This window comes from Nematolebias whitei, chromosome 15, assembly GCF_014905685.2.
Source record: "Nematolebias whitei isolate Nwh7 chromosome 15, NemWhi1, whole genome shotgun sequence".
Classification (NCBI taxonomy): domain Eukaryota; kingdom Metazoa; phylum Chordata; class Actinopteri; order Cyprinodontiformes; family Rivulidae; genus Nematolebias; species Nematolebias whitei.
The window spans coordinates 21,742,384-21,764,240 of record NC_056512.1 but is presented as its reverse complement, the minus strand read 5'-3'; the positions used below and the strand labels follow the sequence as shown (position 1 = coordinate 21,764,240).

Genomic DNA, 21,857 nt, shown 5'->3' with positions numbered 1-21,857 from the left:
TGGGTCAGCTGCTGATCCTGGGTCAGCTGCTGATCCTGGGTCAGCTGGTCCTCACCTTGTTGGCCAGTTTCTTGTTCAGCTCCTCGGATATGGCCTCGTTCAGCTGCCTGCCGAAGGTCCACGGAGGGATCCGAACAGTGTCGACCATGTCCACCAACACGAACATGACGATTCATTCACTCTCTCTCAAACACCCCGACGAGACAAGGAGGAGCAAGTTCACCTGCGCAGCATTTTGACTCTTCAAAATAACCACAGCGGAGAAATACACGCAGGAGGAGTCACAGTTCAGTTGACACAACTAAACTTTCTGCAGCCTCACGTGAATGAAGCATCCGTGATGTTTCCGCGTGCTCTTCTTCTTTAGGTTTTAATGTCGGACGTCTACTACTACTCGTCACTGCTGCCACCTGCTGGAGGACACTGGTCTCTGCAGTACATCAAACAAGCAACTCTGGATTTCACGGTGTTTTACTTTATTGTGTTCTTCTATCTCCTACTGTAAGTTATTACATCCCCCAAAGTCCCTGACAGATAATTATCTTGAATCCTAAACAACACATTCTTCATATTTCTATTATTTATCATACATGTTATCATCATACTTTTAATATTTCATTTTATGCCTATGTTTATTAAATGTTTTAATGTTTAATGGTTATTGTTGCACCAGGGGTCTGAGAGTACCGGTAATGTAATTTCAATCCTGTGTATGTCCTGTACATATTGCAGTTTTGACAATAAAGTTGACTTTGACTTTTTGAACACTCCTAAAAAAAAAACTTCCTGTTTATTATATAACATATAGCTACACTTTCAGTCTCAAAAGCTTTTCCATCGTGCAGTTCCTTCCAGTTTCATGATATTGCTCTTTAGGATCGATTGTTGGAAATGTGAGGCATTAAACCTATAAATGACAAACAAAAATAAAAGTGTTCAGCAAGTGGACGATGAACGTTTGTAACGAAATAATCACAAAGGGAACAAAACCCCACAATTTTAATCTACATAATCATTTTAACTTTACAGTAAAATGCACTAGCCTTTCTCAAGATTAATGGACTTCTCTTTAGAAAAGTTTTAAAATAAAGAAAAAGAGCAAAGTAACAGTAAAGTGAAAAGATAAATATCTACACAAAGAGAAAAGTTTCTACGTCACAATGAATTTATATTTATTTTGCAGCAGTCCCAGCTGAATGCATGCAGCTCAAAAACTGTACAGACATTATTAACTTATTTGAATAAGACGGTTTTAAACTGAAACAGGCCTCTCTTGTAAATGAGTCCTCGAATCTCAACGGGAACTAACCTGTATAAATAAAGGTTGAATGAATGTTTCTTTGTGAATATTAGACTCTTGTTAAAGATTTTTACTCATTTCAGGAGAAATTAGAATTTGTATATGAAAATTAAACACACACAGCAGGTTAGATTTTGTGAAATATTTTATTTGTTATTATCAATTTAGCTTAGCGGGCTATAAAACAGCAGGCTACTTTTACAAATTTTTAACAACAGATTAGCAGTCATCACTGTGAAATACCCTAATTTCATTTTCTGCAGATGAAGAAATGAAGAAATGACTTCAATGTGCAGAGGGCAAATTAAAAAGTAGCGATGAATGTGTAATAAAACAAACAGTGATGATTTTAAACTTTCACATCAAAAATGTTCACAGGATGTAACTCAGCTTTTACAAAACATACCATTATTTCCCAATTCAAATCCACCAAACAACAAAATTCCTTACATTTTTTACCCACAATGCATGTCTCTGTTACGAGAAGCCACACAAGACAACAGGCAGCCTACAGTATGTACCTCTATTTATATGTGCTATAACTTTAATTTTTAGAGATGTATATATAATCTAACCCTATGTACACTCCTCTGAACAAAATGCAGCTGCACATGGCATCCTTTAATAACAAATCCTACATCAGTAACGTCGCCGCTCCGTTCAGGAACTTCTGACACAACAGAACAACATCGAGGAGAATTTACAGACTATCTGAAAAATATGAATAATTTATTAAAAGAGGAACAACTGGCCCTCAAAGAACATCAGCAATGAGCTTTGAAAGAGATTTTTGGAAAGAGGGATTCTAGAGCAGGACTGTAAATAACGAACATCTTACCTGTTGAACCTCAAACTTGGATCAGTGTAGAGAAAGCGTTGAAGTTGAAAAGACGAACTAGGACAAATGTAGCGAGCTCAGAGTTGACCGTTGTGTTAAAACTCCACTAACATTTCATAGCGGTTCACAGAAACCCCATTTCAGAACTCTTTACAGCTCATAAATTTCCACATTACTGTCATTTACTGTACATGAAACTACTTGAAAGAGCAAATACCAGCAGCTAGCTTTAGCACTAGCGATGCAACGTTAAAGCAATTTCTGCAGGAACGTTGTAATATTTCTGAGAGATTGCCAAACTGATAGCAATGCAAGGTTTAAATGAGAGTATTTGCAAGAACTGCTATACAATTTTAAAGATGAAAAGTTGTTTTAAGTCGACAGCAATCAACTTTGGGCTTAGGCTTGCGCTAACAAGCTGCTAAGCGTTTGTTATTCTGGTCAGAATTAAACTATTGCTCCAAACTGAGGATGTACATAGACCTACCGGTATCTGCAGCAAGTAAGATATTAATTGCATATAATTTCCACAGAGCTTCACTTCCAAAACAGTCTGAATAAACTTTTCAAACCCATAAAATCAGATAATCTCACTGAATGGGTGCAACACAGTCCAGCAACGGTTGGCAATAAGGGAAACTAAAACAAAGTCTGATCCGTGAAGCTTCACTGGATTTAAACATCAGATATTCAACAAACACAGCTGCTTCTCGTACAGTGGCAATGCTATATTCAGCAGTCACGTGCTTTTATTTTACATTAATTTCAAATTACAAAATAAAACAGCTCAATGAAGCTTTGCCGTCCAGCAGAAGTATCAGTCTTAGTGGACTGGATGAGCTACAACCAGAAGGACGGATGTTCAATAACAGAAACAATCGTGCGCCTCGTGTTGGTCAACAGGTGGAGAAAAACAAACAGTTATTAGATTGGTTCTGGTTTATGTTCAGGAGCGCTCAGCGTGTGTGGAGGACAGACGGGGATTTAGCAACACTTCCTACATTAAATAAACAATCCTGCTAGTTTGGCTCAAATTCCTTGTCTGTAAAGAAATTAGTGAAAAATTTTTCACGCACGTGAGGCAGCTCTAGTTTAGAGTGGCACAAATCAATCAGTGACTGCTGTTCACATCAGTAATGAAGTCAAACAGCAGCAAAGTCCAGTTTCTCTTCAAACTTCACGGATTGAGACAACAAAATAAAAGTACACTAACAAGTTGAAGTCATCTTATGCAGCCATTGTTCTACTGAGACAAACACTAACAAAGAAAAATAAGTACCTTGGAGTAAATTCAACAGTTAAAGATATTAAAGCTTCTTTAAATATGTTAAATTCTCTTTCTCACTTTATTCTTTCCAAGTCTAATTCGATTCCACCAGGAACAATCATTGCTGAGAGTGTGAAGTAGCTGTTACTGGATTGTTTTATTTTAATCCATTATTTTAGAGAAGCAGAAGTGATACCAGTTTTACTAATCAAATACAAAATGTGAACTCAAAAGAAAGTCCGATTATAAACTGAAGCCACGTTTCAATTTCTTTGTGTCCTAATATAACTGACTTTTGATTTTAGGCTCCATGTTAATTAGGCTGTATTATTTTCATGTCCAATTTTAAATAAACTTAATTATTAAGATTCAGCTTCATTATGTTTTGTTATTCTTACGTGTTGTTTTAAATGCATTTGTGCAAATCTGCGTGTGAACTGGGAGGGGTTCACAGTAATCCTGTTTCTATACTGTATTTTAGTGCTAACGTGTCTTTATGTGCGCTTCCATCTGTACAGCGACTTTGTTTGTCTGACAGAATGACTACATGAGCCTAAATCAAGTCTGGTTACCCTCCCTCGATCTCACTTTGTGAAGCCCATCTCCTGGTCTGTATCTCTCCCCCTTCTGAGCCCGAGGAAATGGCCTCCACACACACTGCCACCTTCCTCTTCATCATTACTGCAGCTCCTTCATCCTGTTGAGGGCGGAGCCGGCCTTGAACCACTCGATCTGCGTCTCGTTGAAGGTGTGGTTCAGCGAGATGGACTCCTGGCTTCCGTCGCAGTGTTTGATCACCGCTGTCAGCGGCTGGTCGAGGCCGAAAAAATGATGTCAGCAAGGAAAAGACAACAATCTAGATTAATGTACATGTGTTTGTGAAGGGGGTCCTCACCTTGCCGGGGGCTAAGGATTTCAGGCCGGTAATTGAAATCTTATCATCTGGGAGAATTTTGTCGTAATCACTGGGGTCTGCGAAGGTCAGCGGCAGCAGGCCCTGCTTCTTCAGATTAGTCTCTGTATGAAAAGACATGATTAAACTTCTAACAGGTACTCAAAGAGTGTGGGGAGAAAATAACACCATCCATGTAAAAACAATTAATTATGTGAACACTTTGTAATAAGTAGAGTTAATATGGAAAGAGTGGGGACTAAAGAAGAAAACAAATAAAAGTTATGTTACTAAAGTTTTGTCATTTATTGTAAAAGTCTAGTTTTAGGCTGAATCCATGTTAAATCAAACCTGCGTGAGCTACAAGTTGAAAGTCAACCCCTTAAAAGTTTAATCATCCGAACTATTTTGTTCTTTCGGGTGGAATTTTTGTTATCGCCAAAAACTCGACTTTTCAGGAAATTTAAAAGAAACAAACATATTTTTAAAGGTATCAATAACGAATCAGGTTTTATTTTAATTATCTGTTTTGGTTTTCTTAAAAACAAGTTTAAACAATTAATGAAACTGCTGTTTTTGTCTCATTTCACTGTCGTGATAAACATTTAAACACAAGAGCAACATTTTTAAACAGGCTTCTAAACATTTACCGTTTAGAGAATATATTTTTATTTCCATTTACTGGTCCAGTCTTTAGTGTCTGGACCAGTAAATGGTTAAAACAAATGATTATTTTGCAGGAGGACGATCCAATAAAAGAAGGTTCTTGTTACCTTGTTATCATCAGAAACAAGTTTGTAAGAAAGTCACTGACCTGTAGGACTCCAGTAACACTCGAATATCTCTAAATGGTAAAAGACTGATATTTCCCCGTTTATATTTTCTGTAAGCCAATTCACCGACCGTGGATTCTGGCAAAGCTCTTGACGATGATGGCTCTTCCTCCCAGGTGGCGTGGCTCCAGAGCAGCGTGCTCTCGACTGGATCCTTCACCGTAGTTCTCGTCTCCTACCACCACCCAGTTCACGCCGTTGCCCTGGTTTTTAAAATAAAAAAAGAAGAACAACATTTTAAGCTCCTCCTCCCACACTAAAACCTCTGATGGATACAATTCAAGCAGAAAGTGTGAAGTTTAAACACCTGCGTTCATGTGAAAACTAGTTGCTACACGAATGTGGGAGTCACCCAGTGTTAGGAATAAAACGGTCACCTTGTAGAAACGGGCCACATCTGGGACACCTCCGTACTCCCCCGTCAGGAGGTTCTTCACCTTGTTGACGGCGTTGTTCTCGATGTTGACGGCGCCGATCAGCAGGTTGTTGGAGATGTTGTCCAGGTGACCACGGAATTTCAGCCAGGGCCCGGCGGCACTGATGTGGTCAGTGGTGCATTTTCCCTTCACCTAGAGAGCAGGAGGAGTGGAGGGTGGTCAGATGGGATAATGCAACTGTAGAAACTTAAAACGTTTCATCGTGTTTATCCTTAAATATGTTCTGTGTCGCATCTGAAGAGTGAGTGTGCTGACAGTGCACTTATGGCTGTGAAAAAGCAAAAATAATTTTGAAGTTCAGATCTGGTGAAAATGGGTTTCTGTGAAAAGGTTATGAACATTTAATATCTTACCTGCTGTAGATAACGCTTAGAATGACCTCAGTTTGGAAAATTAGTTTGTGTTTTATTGTGACGGCTAGTCCGTCATTATAATCAAATTAAATCAAACAGCTAGTCCGAGCAGAAGGTTTGGTAAATTATCTTGAGTGGATCAGAAGTTATGGGCGGAACAAGAGCAAGTTTATGGATGTATGGACGACTGCACCTTCGACTGGTGTGTGAATTTTTCATAGCAGCTCATTCCAACATTGTTTTGAAAACCTTTACACTCCTGCAAGTTTCAGATTACACAGTTATTCTGGAAGAAATATCATGATATTACTGCCAGATGTTTCCCAGTCTGCACAAGAGGTGCTACAGATGCTGCTTGCACTTTATGTGTCACAAGCAGCCAAATACTTGAAGACTAGTTGAAAAGGAGAACTTCAAATAATTATTTTGACAGTTGCGACTCTCTTGTTTTTAACATGGTACCCGATAGTGAAAAACCAAGATGGTTTATAGTCAAAGTGCCTTTTCCAATTTTTTATTTTATTTTATTTTTTTATATCTGACGCACACCTTCATGTACAAAAAATAAATAAACAAATAAACTTGTTCCGTTTCAGCATCTGTTTCTGTCATTGTAGTCTGTTTGGAAAACATAAAGTGAAAACTTTTGTAGAGGACAAGCTACACCTTTACAGCTAGAATACATCATTTTGGTGGGCGGGGCACCCTCCTTGGTGAATGGTAGGGGAAACACTGAAGGAACACTGATGGTAAAATACAGGTTTATAAAACGGACACAGTGAATGTTAAAGATGGCAGCAACCCACTTTGGTTTTGGCTGCATTTGGGCTAGCTGTTGGCTTGTCAGTTTGTCCACATTTAAACCATCCATCCATTATCTTTTACCCACTTCTTCCATTTTGGGTCACGGGGGTCGCTGGTGCCCATGTCCAGCAATCACTGTGCGAGGGGCGGGGTACACCCTGGACGGGTCACAAGTCCATCACAGGGCCACATAGAGACAAACGAGACAAACAACAATTCACTTTCTCACTCACACCTAGACAATTTAGAGTTACCAATCAGCCTAACATGCATGTTTTTGGTCTGTGGGAGGAAACCGGAGCACCCGGAGAAAACCCACGCATGCACGGAGAGAACATGCAAACTCCACCCAGAAGGCCCCTGGACCGGGGTTTGAACCAGGGACCTGCTCGCTGAGAGGCAGCAGCTCTACCAGTTGCGCCACCGTGCTGCCCCACATTCAAACTATATTTCTCCAAATTGAGGTTGTTCAAAAAGCTATCTACAACAGGTAAGATAATAATTGTTTCATCGCTTTAATGGACAGTGTTACTTTTGATCCTTCTGGGCTACTGTAGAATCATGGCAGAACACAATGAAACAAAGAGACACGTGAACAACTAGGCCTGTCACGATAACAAATTTTGCTCTGCGATTAATTGTCTCGGAAATTATTGCGATGAACGATAATAGTGTTTGAAATTTGACAATAATTAGTAATTATTGTCAAATTTAAGAAGAAATGTTGGTTAATTTTTTGTGTACTCTCTTTTTGACCACTGGGTGGCAGTATTAGACTGTTTGAACTGAAGGATGGATATTGAGGGAGTGAGCAGCGTGACTCTTTAAAAAAAATGGGAGGGAGGCCCCTTGACGTGACATGAGCTGTCTGTCCTTCCTTTCTTTGGTTCTCAAAATGGCGGGCGCTCAGTGTAGTTTGAGCTCTTTAGCATAGCATTTGTCACACAAAGCTTTTAATTAAAAAATCAGTAAACAAGTTCTCAGCTTCTTTTTGCAGAGAAAAACAACTTTTTCCACGAAGGCACGGGTTTCAACCGTGAATTTTGGAGCTTCAACAAGACAGAGGTTTCCCCCCCTGAGATCAGCCGGTTAGCTCAGCTCGTAGCAAAGCTTTTCAGCTTAGCTGCTTTTAAAGATCCAAAAACAAGATTTTTGATCATTAAAATTGATTTTAAAAAGAAAAGAAACAAGGAGGGGTCAGTTTTATCATCCAGTGTCTTCAGTAGAAAGAGAGAGACACGAAGAAACGATAAAGCCGATAAATGAAAACGAGGTCAATAATTTTCATTCATCATGTGATTAATTGATTTATTGTTTATTGCGACAGGCTTATGAACAAGAAATTTAGACAATCTTAAAGTGCAGTCCAACTTGGATTTAAGGAAAACAGACCGCCACTGTTCATGTCTTCCACGGCAGTAAATTTATGGATCCTTCTTTACTGGTTAAGAGGCAGCTGACCACAGCACTGCCTGACTGGAAGATTTTCTAGCACAGAAATCTCAAGGTGCAGCCTTGCTATCAGCAAATACATCTTCATCTTCGTCTCTGATTGCTAATCCTTCACCTGAATTAAGTGCTGCTCTGATTAATCACGGCGAGCACTCATAATCAAATTAAAAAGTGTGCCGCTTAACTTGCCACAAATTTTACACAACATCACACTTGTGTTCCAGCACAAGCGTTAGAAACAAGGTTCATGAGTCCTCCCTGCATCCTTCAGAAAAAGGTTACTCCTGCAGGTAGAGCCCTTTCTCTGCCCAGGATTAAATTACAGTTTCAAGATTAGCAGTAACCTAAGCGATGATTACTTTTCATCTAGTGATGTTTAGTTGGAATGATCACTTGGCTTAGAATGTCATCTTGTATATTAAACACGATAACACAATTCACCTTAAAACAGCAACACGGAATTCTAAACTCGAATATAAAGTTTAACAAAATCAGCACTAAAATAGTGCAACAGTATAAACCAGCATTTTTACAGTATACACAAGTACCACAAGCTTTTCACACACATTCACATCCTGTGAATTTTCCTCCACAACCTTAAACTGTCACCAGAATCAAATCCAGCTCTGTCCAAGGACAAACTAAGTCTTAGCAAACCAGTTAATATCCAGTATTCATTTCAATTCAGTTTATTCACACAGCGCCAAGTCGCAACAGAAGTCATCTCAGGACACTGAACAGAAACATTCACATATAAAAATAATAAGTTAACACTATTTATCTGAGCAGACTGCTTTGAGTTCAACTCCATCACAGAACTCTCATCTTGAACAAGCATGAAGGCGACAGTGGAAAGGAAAAGAACATTTTATGAAGAAACCATTAGCAGGACCAGGCTGGCGGACATCTGCTTCGACCGGGTTTGAGAAGAACAGGAAGGAGGAATAGATACACAATGGCAGTTCGAGAATCACGTTAAGATAGAAATAGTATCAAATGAAAACTATTCAATTTTAACAATTAATTTAAGGAAATTAGGTAAATTCGTCGTCCTATAGTCTAAGTCTATAGCAGCATAACAAGCCAACTCTAACTATAGGATTTATCAAAAAGAAAGTCTTAATCCCAGTCTTAAAACTGGACAATGTGTCAGCCTCGCGGACTGAAACTGGAAGTTGGTTCCACAAGAGAGGAGCCTGATAACTGAAAGATCTTCCTCCCATTCTGCTTTTGGAAACTCTAGGAACCACAAGTAAACCTGCAGTCTGAGAGAGAAGTGCTCTGTTGGGAAAACATGGAACAATAAGATCTGTAATATAAGATGGAGCTAGGTTGTTGAGAGCTTTGTAGGTTAGAAGTAAGATTTTGAATTCAATTCTGAATCTGACAGGGAGCCATACCTGCCTTGGTCCACTTTGTACGCCTCTCAGCAGCCTCCGTCATATTCTATATTAATCGTTATTACGGAGTAGACTTTAAAAAATGAAGATAGGACCATTTGGACCACTTTCTCAATAATTGTTTTTGTCAACAGTGTAGATTTTAGTCCTGTCAATTCTGGACAGTAGCTCTGGATGTTTTCTGTCAGAGAGCTCCCGTGCAGTTGACAAAATTCAGTTCTAGTGCTCTAAATTTTAATGTAATCTAAACCGAGAAGTGTTTGAGATGCCTGTAACTATTTTGAATTTTCAATTCTGGACTTGACAGGAAGCCAATGGAGAGAAGCTAAAACCGGTGAGATATGATCTCTCCTATTCTGGCAGCAGCAGTATCACAGCACCTTCACCAAACACCACATTGTTATATGAAAAGCAACATCTGCTGCCACAGCAACACCAAACACATCTAAACATGTGGCCTGATCTGCAGCTGCCATTATTCTCCTCCTCTTTCTGTTGCTCAAGTCCAACAACTCTGGCCTGACAACGAGTGGAAAAAGGCACTTCCTGCTCACCTTGATGAGGATTCTCATGTCCTCCAGATCTTTTCCATTCCACTTGTCAAAGGGCTCCAACAGCTGCAGACGGTTACTGGAGGGGTTTACATCCACCTGTAGGACATTACAACAGGGTCGGACACAAGTCTTCTTTTACACACGATTTTTTAAAGCTGTCAAAACACACAACTTCTATATCAAACAGAATTCAGTTAGAAATGTTCAAACATGTTCAGTTTCAACGTTGTTCAGGATTCTGGATCATGGAGAATAGATACTGTAACGTTACCATGACTGTGCTGCTCTCTGCAGGGGGGTACTGGTAGGTGTCCTGGCCGGGGTCAAAGTCTTTGGAGGGGAGCTCATCACCAGTGGGGGGTTCAAGCTTAAACTTCTCCCCGCTGGGGGAAGTCAAGTAGTCAGTCTCTGGGTTGAAGTCAAGGGTCCCAGCGAGAGCCAGCGCAGTGACAATCTACAGAAAATAAAAGTGTGCAGCTGTCAGTGTGGAAAAAATATAGAAATGAGTGCTTTATAATTTAAAAAAGTTAACGAGAAAGAAAGTTTGTGTTGTAAACATTCAGCGTGCAGTTCATCTAACCTCAGGAGACGTGACAAAAGCATGAGTAGCTGGATTAGCATCGTTCCTGGCTGTGAAGTTCCTGTTGAAAGATGTGACGATGGTGTTCTTCTCTCCTTTTTTCACATCCCTCCTGAAAAAATAAACAAAAACAGCCAAAGTATAGTAAAATCTTGTTTTATCATCTTCTAGCTGACAAACACAATATATTTAAGACCATGTTTAAATACCTGTAAAGTGCTTTTTTTTGTGCTTGTTTTTAAATGCGAAGCAATTTCTTTTAATTATTATTAAAATGCTCATCTCATTTTATGGCAATTACTCTGTGATTAAAAAAAATAATTGTTTAAAGCGTCATTTTAGGATTGTTGCTGATGCTGCACTCTGAAAAACAAAGGCCATGTGGAAACAATAATAATCTATGTGCTGCAAAGACATATTTATTAAGAAAATTAACAGGTATTCATCCTTTACAACAGGATTATACAAAATACTTGTGAAAATAAAGTATATTCTAAAATTCCCCCGTCATTACACAGCAATTGGTTGTTGTTGGAGATTTATTTGTAAATTCTAGGGTAGCAAAACATTATTATTATTATTATTATTATTAATTATCATCAATACTGGCACATTATAAATCCATATCACAAGGAACTGCAATAAATCACAGACACAAACTGGATGCCAGTGACAAATTTTGCATTTTCACCACCCTGAGCACTCAGTTGATTTAGATCGGAGTGACTGAAAGGCTAACGTACCCCCCCCCCACAACAATAATTTTGGCATTGCATATTTTCCTAATATTGTGCAGCCTTAATAAATTCCTAACTGTTCGCCATGACAACTGATATCTTTTGCTCTGAATCCAAAAGTTATTAGTTGATACAAGTCAATTTTCACAGCTAAGATGCTGAAAAGATGCTTAGTAGAAGTGCTTAAAAAAACACATGTGTACCTGTCCCACTGTCCAATGCAAGGACCGCACGCGTTAGCAAGGACAATTCCTCCAACATCACTCAGGATCTTGGCCTGAAAGAGAGGCCAGAGAAATCTGAGAAGACATCTTACAAAGCAGCGCAACAGTGTGAATCCTCAAGCCCGTTAGGTTTGTTTAATTCAGTTTTCCCATCTGTTTTGATGTGTTTCTGACTCACATATCCATCTCTCTCGATTGTGGCTCGAATTTGTTCAGACCCTGGTGTAACTGTGAACTGGGCCTGGCACTTCAGTCCTTTATCCAGAGCCTGCTTGGCCAGAGAGGCTGCTCTGCCCATGTCTTCATAGCTCGAGTTGGTGCAGCTGCCGATCAGACCTGTTTGTATGTTTGCAAAACGTCAAACTGAAGTAAAATCTAAAGAACTAAAAGTAGTACTTCATGTATTTTTAATTTGGCTGTAAATTTATCATATAACAAGAGTTTTTGAGGGTTGAAAATAAGACTCACAAGTCTTGATTACCATGCCTCCAATATGCTTATTCTGCAAATGACTGGAATTATGTTGCCTTCAAGGTGACTTTGTAAAACTAGCATCACGATTGAGCAGTAATGCAATCTGATCACATCTGCTCAATAAAACAGCAAGTACGAACAAAGCCTGAGCGATCTAATATCACTGGACAAAGCATTAAAAGTAACTGTAAGTTGATCCAGCCATGTCACAAATACTGACCAACTTTAACCTCCAGGGGCCAGCCTTTCTTCTTAGCTATGGCCCCTATCTCAGAGACTGGGTGGGCCAAGTCAGGGGTGAATGGTCCATTGATGTGGGGCTTCAACTGTAGGAGGAGAAGGGAAAAAAATAAAAATAAAACAATGCACCATTACAACCTTAAAAACAAAAAGTGTTTTAGCTGGGTTTATGATTCTCTAAGGTCCCCTTCATACTGAATGCTGACCCCGCTGAACTCTACATGACCTACATGATCTTTCAGAATGTTGCTGGATAGATGCACATTTGAAAGACCTTCATTGAAAAAGAACTCATGACACTGCTACAATTTTAGTGCTCACCAAAACGTTTTCCTTGTCGAGTCTCTGAGGTGCTCTCTTGCACCCTCACTCTACGTCAACATTCACTATTTCATCACTGCCCAGCTCTGACAGGACTTTTTTAAATTGTGTTTAGGATGTAGCTATGCACCCTGGCACAACTTTAGTCACTGGTATAACATTTGGTGTTTCCAAGACTTTATCAGAATCTTCCATTCTGGTTGTTTTTTGGGAAAACAGCAGCAGTTCAGCCTTGCTGTGGAGGAAACACCACTCAGCAAGCATGAAAGAAAGAAAGTGGACAGGCTTCTGTCTAAAGCCTTGCCCACATTCAACTTTTCTCTTTCCTCGTAAATCAAGCCTAAGTATGATGAGATCAAGTGCTTCTTGTTTGAATCCAAAAGGTGAATGAAGGACAGCAGAGCAGGGTGCAGTATTTATTTATACAAGTATCAAGGTTACTAATTAGGCAGAAAGATTCAGATTGCAACACCGTCAGAACCATGTGGAAATGTATTATGATTGTTTAAATAAGGCTCCCAGCTGCCAGTCACTGAGATTTTTATTTATTTATTATATATAAAGTAAAATACATACATCAATGACCAAAACATGTTAAGCATGTCATAGATATTCTTCCACCATGATCCCTATCATGCCACATTGGACCCTGATACTCGCAATGGAAGGGTTGTGCATCCTTAAAATGCTCCATGAACTATAATGCTCTATCACATATGTGTCAAACTCAAGGCCCAGGGGCCAAATATGGCCCTCTGACATCTTATCTGGCCCCCAAGAGGATATGTGAAACGTAAAATACTTTTATCTCTTAAATGTTTCAGTAATATTTGATTATGATGTTGACAGCACAACAAAGAACATCAGAGACCAATCAAACTCTTGTTGAGGAACCTGTGACCAAGAAAAGATGTTGGGTGTCTGATTTGAGTTAATGTAGTTTCTGAAATTGTCCCTTAGTTTGAAAAAGGTTTTAATTTTGGCTCCATTTTGTAAGTGAATGTGACACCCCTGCTCTATCAGGTAAAAAGTGGAGCACGGTGCATTCTGAACATGTGCGTGGAAACCTCACCAAGGTCCTGCAAAGACCATCTGACTTGTTTTGTGTGTGATCCAGTGTAAAGGGTGCCTTCAAGTCTGAACTATATGTTAAAAGATTATTTTCAGTACATTTGACTGTAGAAATCATCAAGTTTCACATGGCTTTTTGATAAAAAAAAAAAAAACCTTAAAAATCAATAGTTTGATGATTTCTAATATCTGAACATGTTAGTTTGCTTAATTTTTGAGTCACCTCGCTCAGGTTGATGTCAATGACTTGGTCGTATTCACAACCTTCATCTGGCACCAAGTCCTCTTTAAACTCATCGGCCACTGATGCAATTTCTGTACAAACGAGACAGATGGAGGTAAATCAGCAAATAAAGACTCAGTGAACAGAGACGAGCAGTAAGACACTGACCTTCACGACCGGTTTTCTCCAAGTACGTCTTCATGCGGTGATTGTATGGAAAAACAGACGTAGTGGCTCCAATTTCAGCACCCATGTTACAGATAGTGGCCATTCCTGAAATGCAGAATAATAAAGATTACAGTAAATTATTGATTTATGATACCTGAAGAGAGATCAGCAGGATTTTAAAACTTACGCGGTAGCTCATTCTTACCAGTGCAAGAGATGGAGTCAACTCCTGGTCCATGATACTCCACTATGGCCCCCGTGCCTCCTTTCACCGTCAGGATGCCAGCGACCTTCAGGATGACATCTTTTGGGGAGGTCCAGCCAGACAGACTTCCTATCAACCTCACTCCAATCACCTGAAGGGTAAAAACACGTGTTGTTAAAAAAAAGACTGAGGCACATCTAACAATGCCAGGAATACTCACTTTGGGGCACTTGAGCTCCCAGGGGATTCCAGCCATGACATCGACAGCATCGGCTCCACCCACTCCGATACAGATGCCCCCCAGACCGCCGCCGTTGGGTGTGTGAGAGTCGGTACCAATCAGCATCACCCCAGGATAAGCATAATTCTCCAGGATGATCTGCACAAACAAAGGGACTTTTATTTGGTTGCTAGCTCTTTTGTTTTAAACCATTTTAAAGTGTAATACTTGAGAAAGCGAAACTGAAGGTGATGCCTAGGTTTCTGTGATTTTTCTAGATAAAATTTACTAATGACATCATAGCGTTAATGTTACCTGATGAATGATCCCTGAGCCTGGTTTCCAGAAGCCAACGCCGTATTTTGCTGCAGCAGTTGCAAGAAAGTTGTACACTTCCTCGTTTACATCCTGAGTTCATAGAAAGATTTTTGACGATACACCTTATTTATACACACAGGTAAGTATTTATTAGCATACGAATTTAGCAGACTACCCAGAGTTAAGTTCCTCTTACTCAGTCTGGCTACTACACATGTGATGAACAAGAACATCTGAGATTTGAAGCAAACTGTGGCGTCCAGCAGAGCTACATAATTCTCTGCCAAGTAAAAACCAAGTGCTATCAAAGCAATGTCCTTCAATATGTCTGGATAATCTAAACTGTTTCAAAATACATATGCAATACTGTTAGGAAGTTAAAGGGACACCTCAGTTCTTTTGAAGTGGGGTTCTGATGAAAGGTTATGAACAATTAATATCTTCTCTGTTGTAATGGCTTTTTGGATGACCTCAGTGTGGAGAAATACCTTAATTTTGACCAGATTGACAAGCTAAAGGCTAGTTCGAGAGAGGCCAAGATCAAAGTGGATTGCTTTCAAATCATAGCAGTTCTGAAAAACAGTTTTATAAACTTTTACTTTGCTGATGATTTTATGTTATACAGTTATTTTGAAAGGAATACAATAATTTGCCAAAAGCACCCACGACTGCACCAGACGTCAGAAACTAAACTTTTGAATCAGAATCAGAATAAATGTTATTATCATTGCACCAAAGTTCAGCGAAATTATGTCCGAGATTATTTCCCCAAATTTAGAAGGTTCAAACAGCCATCTTCAACAGGTAACATATTGATTGTTCATCATCATAACCTTTTCAAAGAGCCCACACCCCCCTCAAAAGAATTGAACCATTGCTTTAAATATAATTGGCATGTGTAATCAATTGATCAAATCATACATTTTAACTTGAATTTACTCAAAAATTATTTTGAAAGACTGAGTTTCATTCTGGTAAAATACACTCCGTGTGTAAAATGACTTCCTGTTTTGATCCATTGTTTGCTGTGTGGAGGTCTCCTGTATGTGCCTAAGTGTGGAAAACAGTTCATACAGTGTAAGGATTTTCTCTCACCTTAGCCCTCTGTAGGTCCTGAACCCCTCCGACCTGAGCTTCAATCAGGTGATCGCAGTGGATGGTGGAGGGAACAGCCACTCTGGGCAGGCCGCTGCTTATGAACTGCAGCATGGCCATTTGGGCCGTAGCATCCTGCATGGCCACCCGGTCTGGTCGCAGACGCAGATAAGTGCGACCACGGTCAATCTCCTGCCCTGCTGGATCATCCAGGTGGCCATAAACGATCTTCTCCGACAGAGTGAGAGGCCTGTTCAGCCTGGGTGGGGGGGGGGGGGGGGGGGGGGGAATTACACAAAACAGGAAGAACTGTAATATTTGTTGGAGCTTCAGAACAAGTTTGCTTTAATACGATTTCAAACTGACGCAACACTACGAAGCTGTAAGGATGTTTTGTTTCATTTGAACAAAGTGCTAACCTTCTGCGAACGATGTTGATGTTCTCGTGCATCTTCTTATAGTTAACATGAGAGCCTGGCTCAAAGTGGCTCATGGCCACTTTGGCCTTAGCGCTGAAGGCTGCAGAGACATGAAACCGTCTTGCTCCTTTTCCAAGAATCAACTAGGCCAGAAAGAGCAGAAAATCATTCAGAAAAATAAAACCATAATAAACATTTTACTGTTCCATTTAGCACCAATACAACGTGTTAAAAAGCAAAAGTCAAGGAGGCACTTATTTACAATCCTAGTACAAATGTAAATAGTTAATAAAGCAAACGTCAGAAACCAAGTATTTGACCGATATTTAAACGTGTATTTGAAAAAAAAAAAATTGCCCGTTGAATTATCTAATGTTTTCTGCAACAACTGCTGTAGAATTTAATTTAAATCTGCCATGGCAACTGATCAGCAACATCTTCGATAAACTTTTATGAACTCAGTGGAAAGTTTCTGCACTCAGAGGAAACTGGGTGAAAGTTCTTCTGGCTCATGTTGCTGGGGGTGAAACTCACCAGTTGGACTACAGGCAGTTTGACAACAATGAGTGGATTAACATTCTCCAATACCATTAGCCACATAGAGGTTGAGAATAAAGGAAATGTTTTGCCTCAAACTACTGAGGCAAAACTATTTTCCCCAATTATTACCTACAACCAAGATTACAAGAGGCAAGCATAATTATAATTTAATATCAAATCTCATCTTTTATCTAATTATCATCTTTAAAAAATGTTTAGGAATTTGACTTCAAGCACTTCATTCACTGACATTTAAAGAAAAAACTGCAATAAGTAATAATAATAATAATAATAATAATAATAACCTTTTTCAACCAGGTAAATCCCACTGAGATCACACATGTCTTTTGCAAGGGAGGCCTGCAAAACCTGAAAACCGGAGTAACTGGCAACATGCAACATGCAAACTCAACACAGAAAAGACCCCAGGTAGAAAATGGTGGTTGAACACAGGACTTTCTTGTTGTGAGACAACAGTGCTGCTAACCACTAAACCATCGTGCTGCACTTTAACCTGTACAAAAAGTTGATGTGAAGTCATATGAAGACAAACATGGAGTACTTTTGTTTGTTTAATATAATGACAAAGGTCTTGAAAAATTTCTTATATGGTTGAAAGTTGGTATAACCAACAACACAAAGTGTTCATTAAAAAATCTACATATATGTGCAGTTCATAAAAGTAAACATCAGGAAAACCAAGTGAACTTGTTACTTATAATAGACTACATAATATAAACTAGGGCAGTAAAATATGTAAAAAAAATAAAATGAAATAGATATCGCAATATCAATATTGGATGGATACTTTATTGATCCTTTGCAGGAAATGACAGCAAATGTAAATGCTGTAATGCTATATGCAAATGACATTTCAGGATTCCAATAAATCATAATCACAGATTAAGCCAAAAATTTACAAAAAAAAATTTGGCAATCACATGAACCTCTATAGCAGCACGGTGGTGCAACTGGTAGAGCTGCTGCCTCTCAGCGAGCAGGTCCTTGGTTCAAACCCCGGTCCAGGGGCCCCTCTGGGTGGAGTTTGCATGTTCTCTCCGTGCATGCGTGGGTTTTCCCCGGGTGCTCCGGTTTCCTCCCACAGACCAAAAACATGCATGTTAGGCTGATTGGTAACTCTAAATTGTCCCTAGGTGAGTGAGAGGGTGAATGGTTGTTTGTCTCGTTTGTCTCTATGTGGCCCTGTGATGGACTAGAGACATGTCCAGGGTGTACACCGCCCCTCGCACAGTGATTGCTGGACATGGGCACCAGCGACCCCCGTGACCCAAAATGGAAAGGGTAAAGATAATGGATGGATGGATGGATGGATGGATGGATGGATGGATGGATGGATGGATGGATGAACCTCTATCACCTAAATTTTTAACGCTGGCACATAGAGTGATGTGAGCATTATAAACATAGAACACGTGAGTTTACCATAATTGAAATAATCACTGCAGGATTAATGAATATTATCACAGTTGCATGTTAATCAGGTCTCTCTTGTAAATGAGTCCTCGAGGCTCAATGGTTTTTACCTGTCTAAATAAAGGTTGAATGAATGAATGAAAAATCTAATATTGTTCGGTCGTACATTTAAACTCGTATTTTCAGAGGTATTATTGTAAGGGGCCTACATAACTACAGTCCAAACTGGTGAAAAAAAGTTTAAATAATCTAATTTATTTTCAACCTTTATTTTACCAGGAAATAAATCCATTGAGATTATTAATCGCTTTTACAAGGATGTCCTTATTATAGTATTGTAAACAGGAGGAAGGAGCTCATTTCTGTGTAATTACCATACTAGCTGTTTGTCTTAAAATTAATTTCATACATGAATAATAAAATTTACAGTAGATTTCCTCTCTAGATGTTATTTACAAAATCACAAACACGAAAGGCCAACTCAACTTCCTGTATTTCGCCACTAACATCAATCGTTTATGTCTAAACCACATGCGTAGCGCCCAAAAAGGCGTGACACTGAGCCTGTGAAAATCGTCCTACATTTAATAGACAAACCGAAATTAGATTTATTCTTTAAAAAATACGGTAACACAACTGAACGCACATCACATTATGGGATTGTAACGCTGTTGTCGGTCGCAGCTGTCAAAACAGCAATTTAAACGTAACCTTGTGATCACCTTGTAAGCAGCAGCTGACCAAGGCTCGCTTACACACACCCTTTGACTGAGGTTGACTGGACTAATGTTTACAAATGACCGGTCTAACAATACTTTTACTTTTAGTCTTATCGGATCGAAGGCATAAAAACGAGTTGCTGTCAGGAATCAAGTCGGGACCTTTATAAAAAAGAGAGGCCTCTTTACTCTTGATTTATCCGCTGTTTGTGGATTAAAAGTGACGGTAGCTTAAATAAACACCATAAATATTTGTTGTTAGACTGTCACTAGAGTGCAGCAGGCCTGAAAGCAGCTCTATTTTAAAAAAGCACAGTTTTATTACCTGGAGTCTGGCCACAGTCATACAGTACGACGCCATTTTTAACTTCTGAACCAATGTGTCGCTTTTTTATGACGTCAGCGAAAGACGACGACTGGTAAATTAATAAATAAGTGTGGTTTATTGTTTTACCATTTTATTTATAGAGCACTTAAAACAGCGACAAGGCCAACCAAAGTGCTGTACAGACAGAAAACAGGCAACACACAAAGAAATATACAAAATGAGGTAAATCAGAATATAGACATAAAAACGATGCAGATAATAAATATGACGACTAACCAGTGTGGAGCGTACAGGTTCAAAACACAGATCATCTGGTGTTGAAAGCTACTGAATAGTAGTGGGTTTTGTTTTGTTTTGTTTGAAATGGGTATAAACATGTTGTTTTGTTGGGTCCACTGTATATTATTATGGTAAAAGTGGATTGTTTTAAAAAGTGTTTTACAAGGTCTAAAAAAATTTGTGGAGGGTAGTAATGGGAGAAATGAGTTTTAAATAAACATTTGTCGGTTTAAAACTAAAATGTGGATTTTTTTTAAAACAAAAAATCATTAAAGAGTTCAAATAAAAAGTCATTTAAATTCAAATGAGATATCTCTAAAAAACGGATTAGTGTTTTGTGAAGAAAAAAAAAACTATTCTGAACTGGTAAATAGGTTTATTTTTCCCCATAGGGACATGAATGGTCATAAACTTAAAGGACAATACAAGGGTTGAACAAGCTTCAAAAAATAAGGTTGATTGCATTTTTATTTACATTTGGTTGTGACATTTTAAAAAGGCAGAAAAACTTGACAAATAATTCTAGATGTATAAATTTATTCTAATAACTCACTCAAAATAAAATGAAGAACATTATAGACAACCCTCAGCATCCTCTTCATCAGACTGTCATACAACAACAGAGTGTCTTCAGTCAGAGGCTTCTTCAGATCTGTTGTAAGACAGACCGCTACAAGAGATCCTTCCTGCCCACAGCCATCAGCAGCTATAACAACTCTAATGAAAGTAGCTGTCAAAATAAAACACAAGAATATAAATTACTAAAATTATTTTAAAAATACATAAATTAGCCACACTACTGTGTGCTCTGTGTAGTGCCATTACTGTAGTCAGGTCAGCTAACATTAAAGTCAATGGGTGGAATCAATGAGTGTAAACACATTGATTCTTAAAAGGAAATTTTAATGAGGACAGCTTGGCGGGCCAACTTTGGCCCGCGGGCCAACTTGGGGCACCCCTGCACTAGCCTGAGGAACAGCTTCTACCCTGAAGCTGTTAGACTCATGAATATCTAACCAGGATAATCACTGTGAAAAATCACATCATGTTGCTGCTGATCTGTATGTTGCTGTATTCATGCGTGCTCATCTGCTCACACAGACTCATGTTCGTGCTGCTGTTCGACATAATGTCTTTTTGCTACTAGTGCTTAGAGTATATTTCGTTGATGTTTTTCTTAGTTCATATCTTAGATCTTATTGCTGTTTTTCTTTTACATTTTATTGTTGGATGTAACTGGGACCCTGTGCACACAATTTTGTTCCACCACATGTACCACATGGGGTGCGAATGACAAATAAAGAACCTTGAATCCTTGAATTTACTCAGTACAACATAGCATAAACAGACATCCTCCAAAGATACAAAATGTCACATACCGTATATAATTTGTCTAGTAGCATAAAAATGTTTGAATCTGCATAATTAGATCATATTATATTACGTGGATAGTTTTATGCAATTATATTTCGTTTTTGTTTGCTCTGTTATATAGGCTGCCCAGTGGCAAGTGATGCATAATAAAATAAAGATATGTTTTGTGAAAAGTTGGTTCGAAGTCCAACTTATTGTGTAGATAATATAAATCTAAAAATTATACTCAGCAAAATTATTACTTGAATTAATAACACAATAAAGTACGGTACTTTTAACTGCGCGTCATTCATTTAAAACTTTATTTCCCACAAGCCTTTGCGACAAGTAAGGGTTCTTTAAGCGCTACTATCCAATAAAGTGTGAGTTCTCCTCCATCTCAGCCAATAGGAACTCTGTTGCTATCACCACTTGTATTTATAGCAAATGGTTCAGCACCGGAGGAAACTACAAATATCTCTCCGCCGTTTAATCTAGAGCCTGTTAAAATCGTTTGGGATTTTAAATGAAAGACATTGTTTAGTGTATTTATAAAAACTGATGATGTAACGACGTCAAAAGTACAATAATTAGCCTTTTGTAAACTATTTTCTTAAACTGAAGGTTGATACATAATGACAAGTGCAAGCTAGCCAACTGTCGAAAGGAAGGGATTAGTGTGAAAGAAAGTAGTCCCTGTCGTCACGGGGGTGTGGGCGAGTCACGCTGTATAAATACGCAGGGCTGTCAAACAGCAAACTTTAAGTGGACCCAAAGTG

At 38.9% G+C, this 21,857-nt stretch overlaps 2 protein-coding genes across 2 annotated transcripts in view; both read right to left on the bottom strand.

Annotated features, from left to right (window-relative positions):
* Positions 1-317, bottom strand: part of polr3h (polymerase (RNA) III (DNA directed) polypeptide H) — a 17,379-nt gene extending 17,062 nt beyond the window's left edge. Inside the window, exon 1 of the mRNA XM_037689474.1 lies at positions 56-317. Within this exon, the coding sequence (XP_037545402.1) occupies positions 56-166 (111 nt within the window). The 5' untranslated portion in view covers positions 167-317. The remainder of the gene's footprint in view (positions 1-55) is intronic.
* Positions 318-1,578: 1,261 nt separating this feature from the next.
* Positions 1,579-19,497, bottom strand: LOC119421529 (aconitate hydratase, mitochondrial). The gene is made up of 18 exons (XM_037688877.1): positions 19,444-19,497; positions 16,426-16,568; positions 16,007-16,265; positions 14,909-15,001; positions 14,594-14,752; positions 14,374-14,524; positions 14,169-14,273; positions 14,001-14,092; positions 12,366-12,471; positions 11,850-12,007; positions 11,651-11,724; positions 10,711-10,822; positions 10,402-10,584; positions 10,131-10,226; positions 5,508-5,699; positions 5,201-5,333; positions 4,301-4,422; positions 1,579-4,215 (listed from the first exon to the last, which is right to left on the bottom strand). The coding sequence occupies exons 1-18, from the start codon at positions 19,477-19,479 to the stop codon at positions 4,084-4,086; spliced, it is 2,346 nt and encodes a 781-aa protein (XP_037544805.1). The 5' UTR covers positions 19,480-19,497; the 3' UTR covers positions 1,579-4,083.
* Positions 19,498-21,857: the final 2,360 nt, after the last annotated feature.